This window comes from Pygocentrus nattereri, chromosome 15 (genome assembly GCF_015220715.1).
Source record: "Pygocentrus nattereri isolate fPygNat1 chromosome 15, fPygNat1.pri, whole genome shotgun sequence".
NCBI classification, from domain to species: Eukaryota; Metazoa; Chordata; class Actinopteri; order Characiformes; family Serrasalmidae; genus Pygocentrus; species Pygocentrus nattereri.
In genome coordinates, this window is record NC_051225.1 from 25,101,437 (window position 1) to 25,121,840 (window position 20,404).

The window sequence follows — 20,404 nt, forward strand, 5'->3', positions numbered from 1 at the left end:
TTTTTCTTCAAGTGAAGAAAAAGTGAGAAAATTCAAACTTAAAAAAAAGGCAGGGTGTCCCAAAAACTTGATGGGCAGCATGTATCTGATTTATGGATGTCATTTGAAGCCCAACCTCACCTTCATGTCGGAGGTCTCATTCTCCAGCTTTGACAGGTGGTGCGAGTTGTCCTCCAGCTCGCGGCGCAGGTGGGAGTTCTCCTTGCGGAGATCTTCCACCTGCCGCACCAGCTGGTCATAGGAGGCCACCGAGTTCGACATCATTACAAGATTGGGTCCCTAGAATAGACAGAGAGCAGGTGTCAAAAAAAGTCTCAAAATCTACAATTAAACATTCTGACCAATCACCCCCTGCTTATCTTTCTGCACATATTACTGTCAAGATACCAGAATTTTGACTTTTGTAGCAATGTTGCAGTACCACAACTTAAATAATACTAAAACAAACTAAAAACAATTGTCAAGAATGTCTATTGTTTATGGAACTGAATAATGAACATCAATAACTTGATTAAATATGAGATCAAGAGTTTCTTCTTTCAATATAAAACTTTCAGATGTAAAATGCATAAGCAACTAAATAATTAAACACAGCCACTCAACATGTTCTGCAGTGAAAATTAAGATTGAGATGACAAAATATAGCAGTAACTGCATTGTGTTTAAAACACATATAAAACGAGTTATAATTGTTCCCAGAAGCAGGAAGTCATATATGTTACTCAGTTAAAGTGAAAATCAACCTGCCTTGGCCTATCCAAGTCAAATTAGCATGCACAAGCTAATAAATTTAAAGGCGGAAAACAGGGTCAATGTAGTGTTACCTTACATAAATAAAGAACTAAAATAAAATGGAAAGTTTATCAAATTGTAGTACTGAACAAGACCCTAACTTGTAATACATTGTGCAACATCAATCTTAAGCACATTTCATGTTCACTGACCTTCTGTTTCACTTTAGACTGCTCTACACTGTTTTTAAAGTAAAGAAAAGGCACTAGGAGAAATAAAAAGTACATAATGGTATATACTTGGGTAATATACTCTGTTATACTTTGACTTATGCACTTTGAATTATGCCCCCATGGCTAGCACGGAGGCAGAACGCACAAAGGAGACGTAATCATCTGTCAAATTCAGTTCATATCTGTTTTCATTAATTTTTTCACTTGGCCAAGCCTGAATACACATCCTGTGCAGCCATTCAGTTTGACCATCGGTCTAGACAGCACACTGACAAAAACAGAGATTCCACAACAGTAAGTCTATAATAGTGAGCCCTTAATGATCACCTTACATTTGGAGACTTTATTCATATCATATTACACTTTTAAGCTGTACAGATGGAACGACAGATCCACTTAGGGTCAAACTGAATGCCGACTTGCCCGCTCTATGCTTTGTCTTGGATTCTTGGACTCCATATTCTTGTTTGCAGCCACAGCAGCTAAACTACTTATCGAGCATAACAACACACTGTAGGCTGAACAGTCTTGATATAAACTGTACTTCAATCCACATGAAATGCACAATGTAGGTAAACTCATGGTTGAAAAGGAAGAAAATCACTCAAGATTCTAATTTACGGCAACACTTTTGAATTTTACATCTGCAGCGCAATAATCCAAACTGACGGATGGAAATGACAAACCTAAAACATTCTTGGGAGCTTTCCTAGTAATAGTAAAATTATTTGTTCACATAAGCTGGTTCTTTGCATTTCATTCGACAGTTCTCTCTTGTTATGAGTAGAATACTCTTCCTGATTGCTAGCAGCAGCGGCACTATCCCTTTCCCACTATTTCTCCTTCATTTCCATTGTGTACACTTCTCAGGAACTTTTAAGCTGGTTTGTACTGTTTTGTAAAGGGAGAAAAACACAGAAGCGGTCCTTGTGTAAATCTCTGACCACACATGCCGATTTGATTATGATTATTGAACTAATTATCCAGTGCAACTGCGTTTCACCAACTGTATTCATTTAGATTCTTTTTTAAATACACATACACTGAAAACACAAGGGTTACCAGATGATTTATTTGCTTAGTGCTGGAATAGAGGAAATAAAAACAATACACCAAGCTTTTGGTGGCATTTTACATTAGAAAACGGTCAAAAAAAATTTGCTCATACTGAATATTATTATAACTGATTATAATCAAGTCTAACACTCAATTCATCATGATGCATCATGCATACATTGTTACATGCATTTCCACCGTTTTTTCTCTCTTCTTTGTCTCTGCTCTCTGTTGTTACACTGTGTGCTCTTTCCTGATGCAGAAATCCACATTAGTGAAGCAGGCTTTGTTGTGCACTGCTGTCTTTCAGCAGTGCTGCTGTGGGGGAGGTGGGCTTCAGCTTCAGACATCTAAGCCATTTGTGTGAAGGCTTGCACAAATCGTGCAGGGGAGTGTCTGCAATAAAGAAGCTCCACAAAGGTCATACAGTGGACCTCCGTGTTCGAGATGCTGGCAACGGCAGTGCAGCAAAAAAGCCTCAGGCTGGAATTCAAATGAAAATTAATTCAGACAAAGCTTCTCACACTGCCTGAGCTAAACGCTGGTCCTGGGTTAAAACAGAAGAATTTTCATGGCCTGTTAAACAATCTCAATAAATTTCCTTTGTGTGATTTATCACCTAACATGCCAATGAAGTCACTATGGAAAACTGACACTAATACTTCCTCTCTTAGTACAGTCTTCACAAGCAACAGCGTTTTAACAAATTTTAATCACTATATTCCAACAGTGCTGTCTTTTGATGAAATTCAATATCATAATATCTTCTAACTATACTGTGGTACCATGGTATGAGATAATATTGTCTGCACCAATAAATGCTTTCTAAGGGCTGGTAGTGTATGCAAAAAGAGTATCTTCCAAACATGACCATAAAAAAATTTACTACTTATTTAGTTTTTATGTATTCTGAGGTTTTTGTATTTGCCAAACAGGCAGAAGCACAAATTACAAGACAAATGCATTGCTGTTAACTACAGTTCTGTGCAAAAGACAAAGAACTGCCTTCATTTCATTTCAAAACAGCCCTTACATACAAGTTAGTCATTTTTCAACATCAGAAAACAGCAGAAAACATATATTTAACACAAATTTTCTACCTCAGTAACAGCTGTGTTTATGTATGTCATCTGACTGCGTGACTCCCAGATCACAGCATGTTAATATCTCTGCACCTTATTCCACTACCTCATGTCCAGAATGAGTGCTGTGTCTGTGCTGCACTGTCCTGTCTGTTTACTGTGTCTAATGTCTGTTTATCGTATTTATTGTTTCTAGTTTCATTTTTTGTTTTTTGCACTTTGTACTTTTTGTTCCTTGTTGCACTGTGTTGTACCTGGAGGAACGTGATTTCACTCCACTGTGTACTTCTGCATAGATGGAATGACAATAAAAGCCTCTCGACTTGACTTGAAATTAAACAGAAGCCTAAACAATTAAACATTTTTTCCTGTTTTTTTTTTCAATATTCCACCCTTAACTTTTATCATAACTTCCATTATTTTCAGGAAACCTGCTTTCAGTTTTTAAAGAAATCTACAGAATTTTTTTTCAGACCTCCAAAGTTCAGTCTTAGAAGCTGGTTGCCTTTTCTGCTTCTCACGATCCAAATAATCCCAAACACATTCAGTGACGCTGACGTCTGGACTGCAGGTGGACAGTCCATTGTTCTGTTCCTTTTTTCAGTAACAGTTTTTTGACAGGCACATCTTTCAGACTCATAGCACTGAGTTGTCTTCTCACAGAGGAAGGATGGATTGAAACACCTGTAAGATTTTGTAAACTCTTAAGCAAAACTGGAGCTTGATTTTCTCCTCTTTTCTTCTCTTTCTCCTCTTTTCTTTTCTTACCTGTGAGAGTTTTGTTGGCCTACAAGGTTTTGCACGTGTGTTGATAGTTCAGTTTCCTTCATATGAGAGGGAGAAGCGGCTCAGAAAATGTGTGTGTGTGTGTTTTGTCACTTCTTCCTTCATCCATAATTTTCCTCTAGCTTTCTTTGTACTTACATAAGTAGATTATCTTATATTAGCAATATCTCTGGAGAAATTAATAACCAGTACTTAATTGCCGTTTTGATTAGAAATTTAATAAATAAATCATGGTCGGCTCTGGTATAGTACTGTATATTTTGTTATGCAGTAACACCACTAAAATTAATTATTTAACACTAGTACCATATATCAGTGTAGAAATGACATCATTCAGCACTACAATAGCTAAACAAACATTTACTTACAAACTCACTGAAGCTTCTGTTTCCCAGGCTGAGCGTCCTTGCATATCTGCTACACTTAAAAAGGGTCAGCTCGTTACCCAACCGCTCAGTCCCACCATACGCACATGAATGCTTGTGCAGAACCAGCCATCTGTTTGGGTTTTGGTTAAGTATGTTTAAGGACAGGCTCAGTTATGTAAAGACCTGAACAATCAATTCCAAATGAGGCATGCTGATCAATAATAAAAACCCAGTTGGTTTGGAAAAAGAACTGTCACCATTGCAGAATCCCAGTCCATGTCAGTACATTGACATGAGTTGATGCTGAAGAGCAGGAATGTATTTGCATGACGACATTATCCACGCAGGGCAATGTAACAATTCGATAGCTTAAAATAATATAGCCCGGCGTACAAGGACACATCAATACAGTCATAGTCATTCTGAATTTCATGGCAGGCCCTGGAGCACATTAATTATTCTGGACAGAATTGGAAAAAAGAAAATGAGGGAGAGAGAGAGTGGAGCGGAGAATTTGATGAGCATGTGGCTCGTGGAGCAATCCACAGGGATTTCAACACAGCTGCCTCCTTCTTTTCATCTAATGCGTTTTTTTTTTTCTGATCTGAAAGACTGAATTCATGACCATTCGGGCACCAGGCTGTGGCGTCCCTCGGCTCTGTATCTTAATTGTCTCCTGGCTACGTCTGAGTCACAATTATGGCACACTGTCGTGACGGAAATAGGGATTTCTCTCGTATCGTACGCTTTCTTCTCGCCTGCTCTTCCCACTGTGCTTTATTTTGCAGCAAAGCTGGCTGGGTAATCTGTTCAAGAGATCTGTCCCTTGAGGGAAATAATTCAGATGAAGCCAAGAGAGTGTTAGCCAACTGCCAATGAGGTGTTGCCATTCTACCCTGTTTCCATGGTAACATCCAATCCGTTCTCTGATTTGGGGAGGAAAAGATGGCTGATTCTGCAGTTATATGGTGAATCAGAAATATCAAAACACTCTTATTTTGATGCACTTCTCAGTCTGTCAGCTACTGGGTCTTACGTGTCATCCCTGAGGGTTATACTGTAAACTCTGACCTGGACTGCAGTGAACAAAATAACACAACAACAATGTTCTTTCTATTGTAGATTAATACTGTTCTTTGTACTGTACACCTTATTAAAAATGAAAAGGCACAACAATCAGAAAAAAGCACATGGAGGAGTGGGAGGAGCCAATTGTGTCAAAAGGTGATATTTTGAGAAAAAAAAAATCATTGTTTAAAGATACTTAAAATTTTGACATACTGCTGCCACAAACAGATAAGGAGAAAAAAAAAGAAATCTTTTTTGTCTTATTAAGCTGGCAGGTATAGACTTCCATAGTTTTGGCATCTGCAGAAATGTGCATGAAATATATTGGATATCTGCGTTGGCCTATGACACTCATATCAGTGCATCCCTACATTAAATAATATCTAAAGAACTGTAATCCCAGTTACATAGAGATTTAAACACCTAAGAGCAAAGCTCTCTCTACTGTATATTACTGATCATTATACTGTGATGTAGGACTATACAAAATGGACAAAATATCAAACTATGCTCAAAGTGCTACATATTGTATACATTGTACAATATGAACTATGATATATTGAAAACACATAATTAGCATTTTCTCAAAAAAAAAAAAACATTTTATTTCAAGCCAAATTTTAAAAATTTGTTTTATCACATGAAAACACTCATCTGAAATATCTGACTTTGATCAGGGAGCTGTCAGATATTTCCTATTGCAGTCTGTTAATAAAACAAAGGCTTATACTGATTAAGACACATTATTCTGTACAACCCTAGTCAAGAGTGGCACTGAGAAACATAGCTGGCTGCCATCATTAACGTTAGTGACTGATATAATTAGCAAATGACAGTTTCAGGCCTAAAAACAGTAGTAGATTTTCCAAGGATTTAAAGTTGACAAATTTCAGACTAATTCAGCCTGCTTGGTCACACTGCATGCACACTGATTACACAACATCCTCTGGCCTTAGAGCCAGGAAGAGTGGGTTACACAACAGGCTTCAGGGAGGTGCACTGAGAATGTTTTAAATACATGAATGCCAATAAAATACATCACCATCAAATATAATAAGACCACTATTATGACTTGAATTCAATCGAGACAAAGAGACGAAACATGTGACAATACTGACTAAATTACTTAGACACCACAGTGAAAAAGCAGGCTGTCTTATCAGCATCAGTGTGCCAACAGGCATGCTTGTTCTAATTGCTAGACTTTTGATTGGCTGATGAGCATGTTTATATTTATATAAGTATACCCCACCTCTGTATATTTATAAAGGTGGGAATCTCTATGTAATTTCAATTTCAATTTTGATTCATGGTGATTCATTATAAAGTAATTCTTGCTCCATTTCTGACTTCTATAGCCTACATTATGATGGTTTATATCATAATGTAGGTGGCATATACATTTTCTTTATTTTTTAAAAAGATTTTCATAAAATGTAGCATTTATCTGAAAAAGTATCATATTAAATAATACAAAGTAATTGCTGATTTTTGTACCTGTTTTTGAAAGTTGTGACTTCAACCCTATTTCTTCTCTTTAAATGACATTTAAAACAACAACTTGAATGCTAATAGCACCCCAGGTCCAGTGCTGTACATATTTAAAAAATGGGGTGATTTCCGTGGTTATAGGTGGGGCTCTGCATAATACAGCTAAAGATGACTTTGAGAACCAATGGAGTATATTTTCAAAATTTTGCAACTTTTAATATTTAATATTATTTAACAAGCTGTTTAATATGAAATTAGTCCTCCAACTTTCTCAGTTCTCTTTCCCAAGATGGCAATGATTACCCTAGAATTAACGTCAGCATTATAATATTTCCTCAAAAGCATAAATAAAATGGTAAATTATGCATTAAAAAACCTCTTTCGTTTCTGGTTTTCAGCTGAGCGTGTCCTGAATTTTGGCGTGAATAATTTCCATTTTGGTGCATCTCTAAATAATAAACAAGGACGCCGGAGAGAGAGCCACGAGTGTGGAGGAGGCGGAGCGCTAAGGCCGAGCTCCCTAGACAGATGCAAGGCATGAGAGTGGCGGCAGGAGGAGGAGGACAAGGACACTGGTGCCAACCGTTAGAGGCACCCGAGGAAGGAGCGAGTCCTGAGTTCCGCCGCCCAGGCCCTGCCCCCTGTTAGGCAGCGAGGGCATTACATTTGACCCAGGTGGCTGAGCTGCCAGCTGGGGGCAGTAACAGGCCTGCAGAGCGGCGAACTCTCGTTCCCTCTCTGCTCTGGTGCTGATTTTCATCTGGCTGGTAGCATGAGCGCTTTTAAAAAGAGCTAAGAGGGAACAGAGCAAGACAGGGACAAGCAGCAGCAAGAGACTGAAAGAGCTGAAAACCTCTGTGAACAGACTGAAAAGGTGCAGCTTAGCACTGGTTGTGTTTGTTTTGTTTTGTATGAATTAAAGTATATCAATCTTCACAATTCTTAGTTCACTCCTACAGTCTCAAAATTGTGTCACCACTACATCAACACACAAGCCAGTTTATGTGGAACAGCAAAGCAGGTTAATGACCACAGACATTTTGTGCCTGTCTATAAAATAAGGCTAAGGACATTTCAAAAACACAACAGAAAACTAAGCCTTGCCATCGGTTTGGTCAAGACACAATGACAGAAAGAGTTAACAGCCTACGGTGTGCTGTGTCTCATTGTGTCCATGAACTCTACAATGAGAACAACCTTCACAGTGATATAACTCAAATCCACTCTCTGCCAGGGGCTCTTCAGTCATGCGCCCACAATAGCGGGCAAAAGGTCCTGGATGTATCGACTGGATAAAAAACCTGGGAGGTCTGGCGAAACAAAGGAGCTTAATCACAATCAATACCAAAAGATTGCAATTCAACCTTTCTGTTCTTTGTGAAGAATGAAGACCGTTATTGCATTAACAGTGATAATGAATTTAGTCATTATTGGCCTTTTAGTGCAATAACATTCTTTCTGCCTTCTATGCACTTTCAATGTCAGATATTATCGAATTTGGACTACAAATTATAAACAGCTAGAGAAACAGAACTACAACTCTGAACAAAATAAAGGTGAGGAGAATATATTAACAAAATCAAATTTGTGCATTTAAATAATGTAGTTAAGTTTATTCATTAAGGATTTCATTACATGAAAGCAAATGAAAACAAAGAGCTATTTATAACCCACAATACAATGTTTCCTCTTATATGAAAGCGAGCTTGTAATAAAAACAGAGGGGCTAATTTCTGTTACTGGCCACTTAACTAGGCCATGTGCAGCAGGAGAGAGAACAAAGAAGATGGAGCGGAGAATGATCCCCTTCCATCACCCCCTCCTTCTCTCCCTCTCTCCCTCTCCGCCTGCATCTCCCACCACCCATTTACTCCTAGACCGTCTGGTTACTATGGAAACGGCACCTGCGATAAAGGGTGGCATGCCTGAGAATCTTGATTCTGAGCCAAGCAGGGCTGCCCTCGTTTACACCAACAATAACACACACTGTACTGTATTTACACCATGAGCTGGTACTGAAGGAATTGTTCATTATATATGTTCTATTATGGACCTTTTTGCTTTAAATGGTCTAAAAAGGTCAGAAAACAGAGAAATTTCAAGCATATGATGGCTATTTTTCATGAAATCCACCAATTCAATAAAAAACAAATGAAAAAAAAAACAAAACAGCAAATCATGTAACAATATAATACTTTCTGTGGAGCAGCGAGTGCTTGAATGGTGGAAAAATGCATCAATACATTGAGAAGCATCAACGTTTTGCATATTAATCAAATACAGAAATACTGAATGTATGAAAGTATGCACTGCAGTAACAGTGTAAATACTGATATTTACATATGTTATTTTTTTTAATTATTATTTTTAATGAATCCAATGCTGGACAAATGAACAATATTTATCACTATCGTAATAAATCTTGACACATTAAATGACCATTTTAAGCATATCGTCAATACATAAAAAACACTGACATTCATGCTTCATTGCAAAAATAGCATAATGTGTCCTGTTTAAATTAACTTAGTTTGATGAAGTTGTAGTATGCGAAATGTTAAAGTGCTCATAATTTTTAATATTTTAAGTGGTGCAACTATTTTTCAAACCTTATAAAAAGAAAATATAATGATAAACTGTGCATGCATGAAAATGTCTTAAAAATTGTGATGTTATATTTTGCCCATCTCACCCAACCTTAAATCTAGTTATGGTGAAATTTGAGATTTCATTATGCACTGAATTGAATCTTAAGGAGTTATAATTGCATTCCTGTGAAGATATTTACTTGCACAGTGCCAAAAATAGCACTACATTGACCAAGCAGGCTGAACAAATGTAATGGTGAATAATTAGATAAATAGCTATTCTGCAGAACACAATGAGGCTGTTTGCACTCCATTAAATGCTGCTCCCTGCCAGACAGTAGGAGTGGAACATTGCTGACCAGTGCCCTCCTGCTGCTTGGCCTGCATGGTCAAAGTGCCAAGGACTTGCTAACTAAGACACCAGCAAACAGAGCATTTTCACCCAAACTGAGGTCACTGAATAATTCACCATACCAAAGGCCCATGTGATGCTGCTATGAGTCATCAAAATTTCATCTCTGCAATGCATAATTCCAGAGGATGTGAGGGCTCCCTCTTTAAATATGCAAGGCCATCATCCTTATATTGACAAGATGTGTCAAACAGATATCATACAGCATCAAACCCACTGCTGCCTATAGGTTTATCCTAGGTCCTGTCCTGACTGTCCCGCAAGGGTACGAGACTTGGTCAGGCTCCATTAGCTTGACAGAGCTGCATATGAGCTGTTCACCGAGTGAGGATCAATAGAATATTATCCTTTGGGTTAACTGGTAACAGGGAGAAACATTGATATGCTCTCAAACAACTTCCAGCAAGGACACATCTACTCCCACTGGTCACATTAGATGAACCTGACCGCAATATGATGTTAACCATCATTAAAGGCAAATATGATGGGAAACACACGCCTCTGAACTGACCAGCTTTTTCCAGTAACTGTCCCGGTCTGACACTGTCAATCGACTGGATGAAGACCTGGAAAGAATGCTGGTTTAAGTGCCAATGTCCAGTGATTTGACTCATGTTTAAAAGGCACTCTAAAAAGTAATGTACACCTTTGTTATGTATCTTTTTATTTCATTAAATTAAGCAGAAACCACAACAGAAAATAAGACTGAAAATATAAATGTATGTGAATGAATGTAAATGTTTGAGGGAAAAAAACACATCAGTCTATTTTGCAACAGTGAGTGTATGTGTGAGTGGGACATTCACACTTAAGAGGTCTCAACTAATTTGACTTAAGAGGGTTGACTGGAGCAGAAATTTTTTTTTTTAATTTAAATATCTGTAGCCCAATAAAACTCAACATGCATCAGTTTCACGTCATTAAAATCATTCAATGATTAGACATGACTGTCTCTGTCTTTCCTGCTATACATAATAAAATAACTGCTCAACTTCTCAGTCTTTAAACAGTAAAGTGAGGGGTCAAGTGGGAGGTAATTAAATTGATTAATCAAATGTGACCAAGCAAAAAACAGTATTATGTTATAAAAAGGAAAGCAAGAGTACTCACGTGCTCAAGTGCTTGGTTATTAGCATAAATAATAAAAATATTCAAGTTGTAGGTTACATTAGTACAAACTATTTCAAATTTTTTTCTGCTTCATTCTGACATTCTGCAGTGCAGCCTGTACGACATCTAGCAAGACACACCGTTTCTCTGCTTTTCAGACCTTTTGTCTGCAGTGAAGTATGATTAAATACGATTACTGCTGAAGAGAAATGTTACCTACTGTCCCAACTGCCAAGCAGAGAAAGATCAGGGAACCAAACATGACAAACATGAAGAAAAAGGTATGTCTATGTAACTAAATAACGGGCTTATTATACTAAGTACAGTTAACTCCAAGTGTGATGTTCAAGCATCAGTATTCTCTGCGTCCTGAATGTAATCTCACTGGAGGCAGACTTTAGTGCACAAAACTGACGTGTTAGGCAGACCCGCAATCCCTCAACTCTGTTATGTAAAATTATTGATCTGAGAGAAACATCCAGCAAAAGCCCTGAACAGCAGCACTGAGGTGAGTCCATTTGCTTTTACTTGGATTTAGGCTTAAAAGCCTCAGTCAGGAATTGTAGTCCAGTTTATAGTTTGTCATGAAACTCTTCACATGGCCTCAATTTATAGGTGATCATGTACAACGGGGTACAGGTAAGACAGCATGATATACTGGTAGAACTCATTTATACTTGGTATCACAATACTGGCTTCTGTGATACTGATACTGCACAAGGCTGCAATATGTAAACAAATCTCAACATTTAATTCTGTGCTCTGGCCATCCTGACCAAGCTCAGAGGTTCCTGATGAGTGCTTCTGATGGTGTTTGGATATACTGTCATTTGGATAATCCAAAACGAATAAAAAGAAGTTTCATCAAATGAATGCAGAGTAATCTTTAACCTCGGCCATTCAAGGTTGATGACTAATGCATTTGTAGTATTTTGCATTGAAATGCAGTACCTATATAATCATAATATGGCACTATGCTCACAATGTGCAGCTCTAGGCATAGATCTATCACAATAGGACCGCTACAATAAAGTATTTTAACGAGTAAAGGTTGTGCTTACAGCTCGTTGTTTTTAAACCATATCTCAGTCCGTAAGTCCAGCACATGGGTGATTTGCAATAAGCAAGAATGCTCCACTGTTTATGTTGCACATGAAAATGACATTGTAATATTCAAGCCCCACCAACAGAGAATACATTGCATAACGTTGCATAAGAGGTCATTTTGAGTCTAGCCTTTTTCAAGATTGACTCATCCTGCTGTTTTGCCCCTGTGGCACTGCCCTCTACTTTTTGGCAACACAATTTAAGGTGCAATGACATTCAGAAATACTGCTGGTTACAAATGAGATGAAAACCCTGAACAACCAATTCTCCTTTTATACCCAGCAAGTAGGCCACTGGAAGTTATACTGTATGTACCAGTACGTGCTGGACAGACATTTATTATAGCCAAATCATCACGTCAGGCAATATGTTGGGTCTCATTAATGAATCCAATGAAACAGAGCACTGTTACATCTTGTTGTGTCAATTCTCTGCCACATACCTATAACATACACCTCCACGTCCTTGTCCAATTAATGCATGTCAAACGCAAAACCCCACAGATGTGTAGATTTACTAGGGATGTACCGATATGGGAATTCTGCGCCAGTGATGATACCCAGTAGTTTTCATTCATGTATCTATTGATGACTATGCTTGTGCTAAAACATGAACATTTCCAAAATGTAGAAAATGGGAGAAAACCTATATTACACTTCACATATTACTGCATTTGAAAAAGGTTAACAATGCAAAAATAAATGAAATATAGCCGTTCTGGACAAACATTCTGCTTCCAGAACAAAATAAATGTGTGAACATAGGGCTGGGCAATATGACAATATATACGGTTATCGTGATAAATTATGTCACAATATGCTTTTCTGAATATTTTGAGCATATCGTCAGTATTTGTAGAACATTGACCAACTGCCTGTTTCATTACAAACAGAGCAAATTTTGTCACGTTTAACTGATTTAGTGCAACACAGAATGTATTCACAGTTTTTGATTTAATAAAACGTAGCACTAGGCCAATTTTTCCTTTGTTCCAGCTTATCAGATGTCTGAAAAAATAAATACTGTGACAAATCGTGCATCGTCAAATTTCTTGAAGTGCTGCAATGTTATATTCATGCCACATCGGCGACCTCTATGCCAATATTTTTAACAATTATCTGCTGATATTGATATGATTCCAGTATAATAGTGCATCCCTAAGATTTGCCATAACACTGAGTGGCATTTCGATACAGGCTACCAGGTGATAGTTAATCTTATCATTCTGCTGAGTGCCAGCACTGACACTGAATGGCTCCCAGCTGAAATACACAGACCAATACAGAGCATTCAATCAAATAATTTCTGGTTGAACCAAACTAACCACCTCACACCTTCATCCCAGCTCAAAGCACCACCATCCTCCCTCACTGATTTCTGGTAGCTCACTCTCATTCAGAGGGTATTTTCTTCCAGATCACACCCCTGAGAAGTCTACCATTTTCTACTCCATGTGTGTCTTGTTTGATTTCTGAAATGGGGACGCTGGCTGTATGAAGTATGCAATGGAGGCTCGTTTCTCCTCTTGGTTTCCATTGACGCAACAGCCAAAGAAAGGTTTGCAAACGAAATGTTCGCACTGAACACGGATTTATATGGATTAATATGCCCCTCAGACACAACCCCAATACTGCCATCCGCAGATAATGACCAAAGCCCTCAGGTAATGCTAGTGCATCTAGCCAGCTACGACCTTGGTCGGGGATGCGACGTCAGTGTAGAAGAAAAATAAAAAGCGCCTCGCAGGTTTCATACAGATTAGCATATTAGCCAAAGCAAACAGAGTCATACAGAATACACAGAATACGCAGACACGGCTAGGCTATTTATTTCATGCCTTCCCTTTTCAGATACGTGCTGTGGTAAACCATGGACACAGACACACATCTCGGCCGCTCTCTCTCTCTCACTCTCTCTCTCTCTCTCTCTCATCCCATCCTCATACATATTCTCCTCAGGACTCCGCTTCATTCCGACGACACAAAGCCCGTTCAGTCATCACACAGACCCGCTCACACACCGCGACCCATCTCATCCAAGGCTGCCTTTCAAAAACAGTGCAAAAACAGCGCATTTCGGACAAATGATTTTACCTCATGGTGAAGGAGCAGCGCTGGTGTTGGGCGTGGACGCGGAGCGAGCGTTAGCTTAGCCTTCACTGAGGAGGCAGAGATGCTGCACGCACTGATGTCACTGAGCCCACCTCTCTCTCTCTCTCTCTCTCTCTCTCTCTCTCTCTCTCCCTCGTCTTCATTTACTGTAGCAAATAATAGGTGGTAAAATGCCCAAATCTGCGTATGGAGTGTCTATGAACCACAAACAGATATAAATCTATGTAAAAATGACGTTTTCATTAAATTTTTGGGATCAGGCAACAACTGTAACATTCTGACATTCTACAAGACATTTTCGTGAGACACATAGGCGTCACAATATTGCTATATTTTTCTGAGGTTTAATAAGTTGTAACATAATCCAATAACATAAAAAAACATATCGTGACATAATAGATCACGGTAATAACTATGGTCATATTGCCCACCCCTACCTGCAAGTGACCAATGCAGGTAGGCCTACTGCACCCTGTTATATAAATTTTAAGTGAAGTCGGAAGATTACTGTTTACTGCAGCATACTGCACATGTGTTATAGATCACTGTAACACTGGAACATAATGCAAAGACGGAGACACTTTACATTATTTTAAACATTATACAAGACTATATGAATTATATTATATTAAAGTTTCTTCTATACTGTTTTTATAAGAGACCTAATGGAATGAAATAAATGTACTACAGCAGTAAAGTATTAAAGAAAAGTGAGTGAAAAACCTTGTTGTGTAGCCCCCTTATAGAATTTAAATACAAAAAAATATATAAATATCTAGGAGGAAGAAGAAATACACACACTCTACATAACTCTGTACATAACATACATGTCCATATACACTCTGTTGGTGTGGATGAGGTTTAGATTGTCCATGGAGATGACAACTCAGAGGTGCAGTGACAGGCCTGTAGACTGATACACCAACACTACTGGCTGTTCAGCAGCCTGATGCTTGGCCAGTCACCTTTACCTTCATTAAGGCAGTTGTCATCTTGGAGGTGTGTTTGGGGTCATTATCGAGTTGGAAAACTGCCATGCGGTTCAATTTCTGAAGGGAGTGGAAGATACTGTGCTTCAGAATGTCATAGTACATGTTGGAATTCATGTTTACCTCAATGAACCGCAGCTCCCCAGTGCCAGCAGCACTCATGCAGCTCCAGAACATGATGATACCAGAACCGTGCTTGACTGTAGGCAAGAGATAGTTGCCTTGGTACTTGTCACCAGGGCACCACTACACATGCTGGACACCATCTGAACCAAACAAGTTTATTGTGGTCTGGTCAGACATGGTTCCAGTCCATGTCCTTGGACTGCTTGTCTTCAGCAAACAGTTTCTGTGCTTTCTTGTGTGTCAGCTTCAGAAGAGGCTTCTTTCTGGGACAACGGCCATGCAGACAAAGTTGATGCATTGTGCAACGTATGAGGTGCCATTTTGAATATCCAGTGGCCAGTATGAGCGAATTGTACCCAAAACAGCTATTTTAACAGCCCTGCTCCCCATTCACACCTGAAACATTGTAACTGTAATGAGTCACATGAAGCCAGAAAGGTTTCATGTGACTTATTGGGCACAATTGGGCACATTTTGGACATGTTCACTGTGAGTTGTACTCACTTGTGTTGCCAGTTATTTAGAGATTAATGGCTGTGTGTTGAGTTATTTTCAAAGAACGGTGAATCTGTACTGCTATACAAGCTGTACACTGACTACTTTAAGTTATATCCAAGTTTCATTTCTATAGTGTTGTTCCATGAAAAGGTATAATAAAATATATATTTGTAGACATGTGAGGGGTGTACTCACTTTTGCGAGATACATATAATACACACACACACACACACACACACACACACACACACACATATATATATATATATATATATATATATATATATATATATATATGTTGAAAGAAAACCTTGTATCTTCATTTTTTTGCAGCAGTGCAGTAACACAGATGTGGTGGTGGTGGTGTATTAATGTGTGTTGTGCTGGTATGAGTGGATCAGACACAGCAGTGCTGCTGAAGTTCTTAAACACCCCAGTGTCACTGCTGGACTGAGAATCATCTACCAACCAAAAGTATCCAGCCAACAGCATCCTGTGGGCAGCATCCTGTGACTGCCGATGAAGGACTAGAAGATGACCAACACAAACTGTGCAGCAGCAGATGAACTATTGTCTCTGACTTTACATCTACAAGGTGGACTGACAAGATAGAAGAGTCTAATAGACAGTGGACAGTGGACAGTGAGTGCTGAAAACTCCAGCAACACTGCTGTGTCTGATTCACTTGTACCAGCACAAAGCACACTAACACACAGCCACCATGTCAGTGTTACTGCACTGCTGAGAATGATCCACCACCCAAATAGTACTGAGGGTCAATGGGGCTCCAGACCACTGAAGAACAGGATAAAAAGGGGCTGAGAAAGTATGCAGAGAAACAGATGGACTACAGTCTGTAACTGTAGAACTACAAAGTGCACCTATATAGTAAGAGGAGGTGATAAAAATGGAAAATGAGCGTACAAACAAAAAGGTCGTCATAATGCTATGCCTGATCGGTCTATGTTTACGTGTGTGTCTGTATGTGTGTAGCTAATCATTTATGCACCCCCACATTTTAAGAAACAAATGTTAATATAAATCAGCGCCTCATGAAGTTAAAGGTTGATTTTTTTTACATTGTTTAATGATTAAAATGTAAATGGTCAAAAAAAAGTAATTCAGAGTGTTTTGATTTAGAGTGGTGCCTTGCATGAAAACCTGCTGGCTCAAAGTTCTGTACAGTGTTGCTGACAAGGACCAAGATACACAATATCTACAGCACAAATGTACCCAGCATGTACCTACCAAAAATGAATATATATATATATATATATATATATATATATATATATATATATATATATATATATATATATATATATATAAGGCCAAAAACTTGTAAGGTAGAGAGCTTCTAGAGCAGTGGTCATCAATCCCTCCTCCTGGAGACTTAATTTCCTGCAGAGATTAACTTCAACCTTCAACCTACAGCTAATATGCTCCTTCCCCCTCGCCTATAACAATGTATCTGATCCTGTCAATGAGGAACATCTTAAGGAGTTAATGAGCTGGAACAGGTGTAGCAGATTATGGTTGGAACTAGACTCTGCAAGAAGGTAGATCTCTAGCACCAGGGTTGATGACCACTATTCTAGAGGCATTAAACACCTCAGACATTTGGTTTCTATCACCACGACTCCGGACAATTCTGGCTCTGTAAGTTTCTCAACGAAGGAGCATTCCAAACTACTCGGAAAGACCTTCTTTACGTCTTAAACATTTAATTTTAGTAAAAATTTTACAAAAAGTGGTGGAGTTCCCCTTCACAGGATCTTTTACTTTGTAGTTACGCCTTATTACCATTAGAGGGAGACAAAGGCACGTTTTCCTGAATCCAGAAGGCAGAAAGTCAGAGCCAATTTGAATGTAAATAAGCCGCGCTGATCTAAACAGCGTCACAGCCAACAGTCGAATATGGTGGTGTATATTAACTGAGACTTTAGTTACTTATCTCTAGTAAAATGCTCTATGCGATAAAAATCTTTCGTTGTCTCTCCTGAAATGTGAACATTGCCTGCTGCGCTGTTTAGTCCAGCTGGAGCAGAAAAACAGCCTCTCAGAGGAAAATCACACTCATCGTTAGCTGCAGAACTGATTCAGACTGATCTGAACTGATTCAGACTCATCAGCAATTGGCGTGGGCTCTCTGTGTAAAATACTGGACACATACTACTGTCCGTGAACATGGGGAGCAGATAATAACCACAGATAACACAATAATAAGACCGTTATTATCATCCTCATTGTAATCATCATTCGAAGTACTACAATTATGATGCTACATACATATAGGTATATATATATATATACCTATATATACGTATATATATACATATATGCACACACACACACACACACACACACATATATATATATATATATATATATATATATATATATATATATATATGGCAATGGATAAAATAATATGGCATATATTAACATATATTGATTTCCTTTATTCATGGACATATATGCTAACTTATTTGAAATTAGCCATTTTCAAATATGGGACATATATTTCAGTCACATGTCCACATCTACAATCATATATGTTGCTCATATTTGCTAGCTGCATGTTATATAAGGCTTTTGATTACGTGTATGTTGGTACATGCTGGTGTATTTATTTTTTTATTTTTTGCTTAGAAAAATCTTTCAGTGCTGGTTTAGATATTTATCAGACGGGCAGTATATATGTGCTCACCCACCTATCAGACATATATACGAGCCATATATTATGCATATGTGCAAACTATTTGATACTAATGTATGTGTACATAACATACATGTCCATATATTTCGGAATACATGCCTGATCATACAGTAGACCAGATTTCCGAATGGGGGTTTTTTCTTCTTCATATTATTATTATTATTGTTGTTGTTATTATTATATTAGTCGATATTACAGACCTGTCAATAATCTGATGAGACCGATCTGCCTTTTAGGGTCGATATCAAATACAGACCCCTTTTGTAATCATCAAGGCTCATGGGATCACAGATTCGAGCGCGTAGTGTTTTCTCATTGTCCGTGTAGGGGACAATACCACCACCTCACAGACAGCAGAACCAGTGAACAAGCAGGGAGTCAGCAGCGGCATTTTGTTTTCCCACCCATATTCCGACCAGCCCCGCCCTCCTGCGCTGGGGTTGGCTGGTAGATCACACTCGTAAGCAGACGCCGGAGACGGACAATGAGACGAAACAGAAACTCAGCTGCTGTTCTGGACTCGAATCAGTGAACGAGAGATGTTTATGGTAACGGGGAAGTTTTGCAATTGATCTGTTAAAACAACAAAAATAAAATAATGTAATATGATATATCCTCACTTTCACACTTTTGGTTCCTCGAGGAGTTTTTTAGTAAAGAGAGTGGTTCTGTTAAGAACCATGAGTTCTGTATAGAACCATTTCATGCCTAAATGGTTCTTTGCATGGTGAGATAGCTCTTCAGATTGATGGGAAATGTGTTGTATATGGTTTTATACAGAAACTCTTTTAAAAACGGTTCTATATAGCACCAAAAACATTAACTCTGCTGTTACAGTATCAAGCTACCAACTCCATGCCATAGCAAAACTCAGTATTCATCAGACCAGGAACATTTTTCCACTCAGGTGGAACCTGGTGTGTTGTGCCTTCTGCTGTTGTAGCCCATCAGCCTCAAGGTTAAACATGTTCAGTGATGCTCTGCTGATCACCAGTGTCAGTTGGTGAGTCAAGAACTGTAGCCTTTCTGTCACAGAACGAACAGAACTGGATAACAGAACATTTTATGGGAGGAAAGAATGTGATCAAGCAGTTAAGGTCATTCCTTCTGTCAGTGAGGACAGTGAGCTTGATGAGAGGTACAGTGAGGAAGAGTGAACCCCAGAATCAAGTTTGAGAAACAGGAGGTCAGGGGTCGTTTAAGGGACAGCCAGTCAAGTGACGTATGTAATGTGGGTGTCTATGGACATGTATGTGTGTGTGTGTGTGTGTGTGTGTGTGTTGGGAGGGTGAAGAGGACTATCTGATACATTCACTGCTTCCTGGGGTTTCAAACAGAATAGTCATCAGTATTAAAAAAAAAATAAATAAATAAAATAAAATATATATATATTAATGTTCATTAAAATAAAAATGGGTATTTTACAAATATTGGTTGTTTTCACCCAGTAAAATTTGCCCCCAACACCAGAAACCAGTTTGTTTCTGCTGCAAGGGTAAAAAAAAGTAATCATTTTTGTATATACCCTATATGTGTGGTTGGTTAGTGTAGTGGGTAACACCTCAGCCTTCTACGCTGTAGACTGGGGTTCAATCCCCACCTGGTTAAAACACCCTGTACTACACCAATAAGAGTCCTTGGGCAAGACTCCTAACACCACTTTTCGCCTACCTGTGTAAAATGATCAAACTGTAAGTCACTTTAGATAAGATTTAGTGATATATCAACAGGGACCCCCAAAAAAGGGTGGACATTTTTTCCCTGCCAATAAAATGCAATTCATGCTCACAGAAGATTCATTAATTTTATGCATTGTTATGCATTAATACCGTCATAACGTCGCTTATTTTCTCTTTCTAGTCGATCCTAGCGTGGGAGGGCGGGGCTTGCACGAATACGGGTGGGGGGAAAAGCAGCTCGCGTGTGCG

General features: G+C 38.6%; 1 protein-coding gene across 1 annotated transcript in view; it reads right to left on the minus strand.

The window, feature by feature from the left end:
- apc2 (APC regulator of WNT signaling pathway 2) overlaps window positions 1–14,226 on the minus strand; it is a 34,544-nt gene extending 20,318 nt beyond the window's left edge. Inside the window, exons 1-2 of the mRNA XM_017714292.2 lie at window positions 14,127–14,226; window positions 121–279 (exon numbers count right to left, since the gene is read on the minus strand). Coding sequence (XP_017569781.1) covers window positions 121–264 — 144 coding nt within the window. The 5' untranslated portion in view covers window positions 265–279; window positions 14,127–14,226. The remainder of the gene's footprint in view (window positions 1–120; window positions 280–14,126) is intronic.
- Between the last annotated feature and the right edge of the window lie 6,178 nt (window positions 14,227–20,404).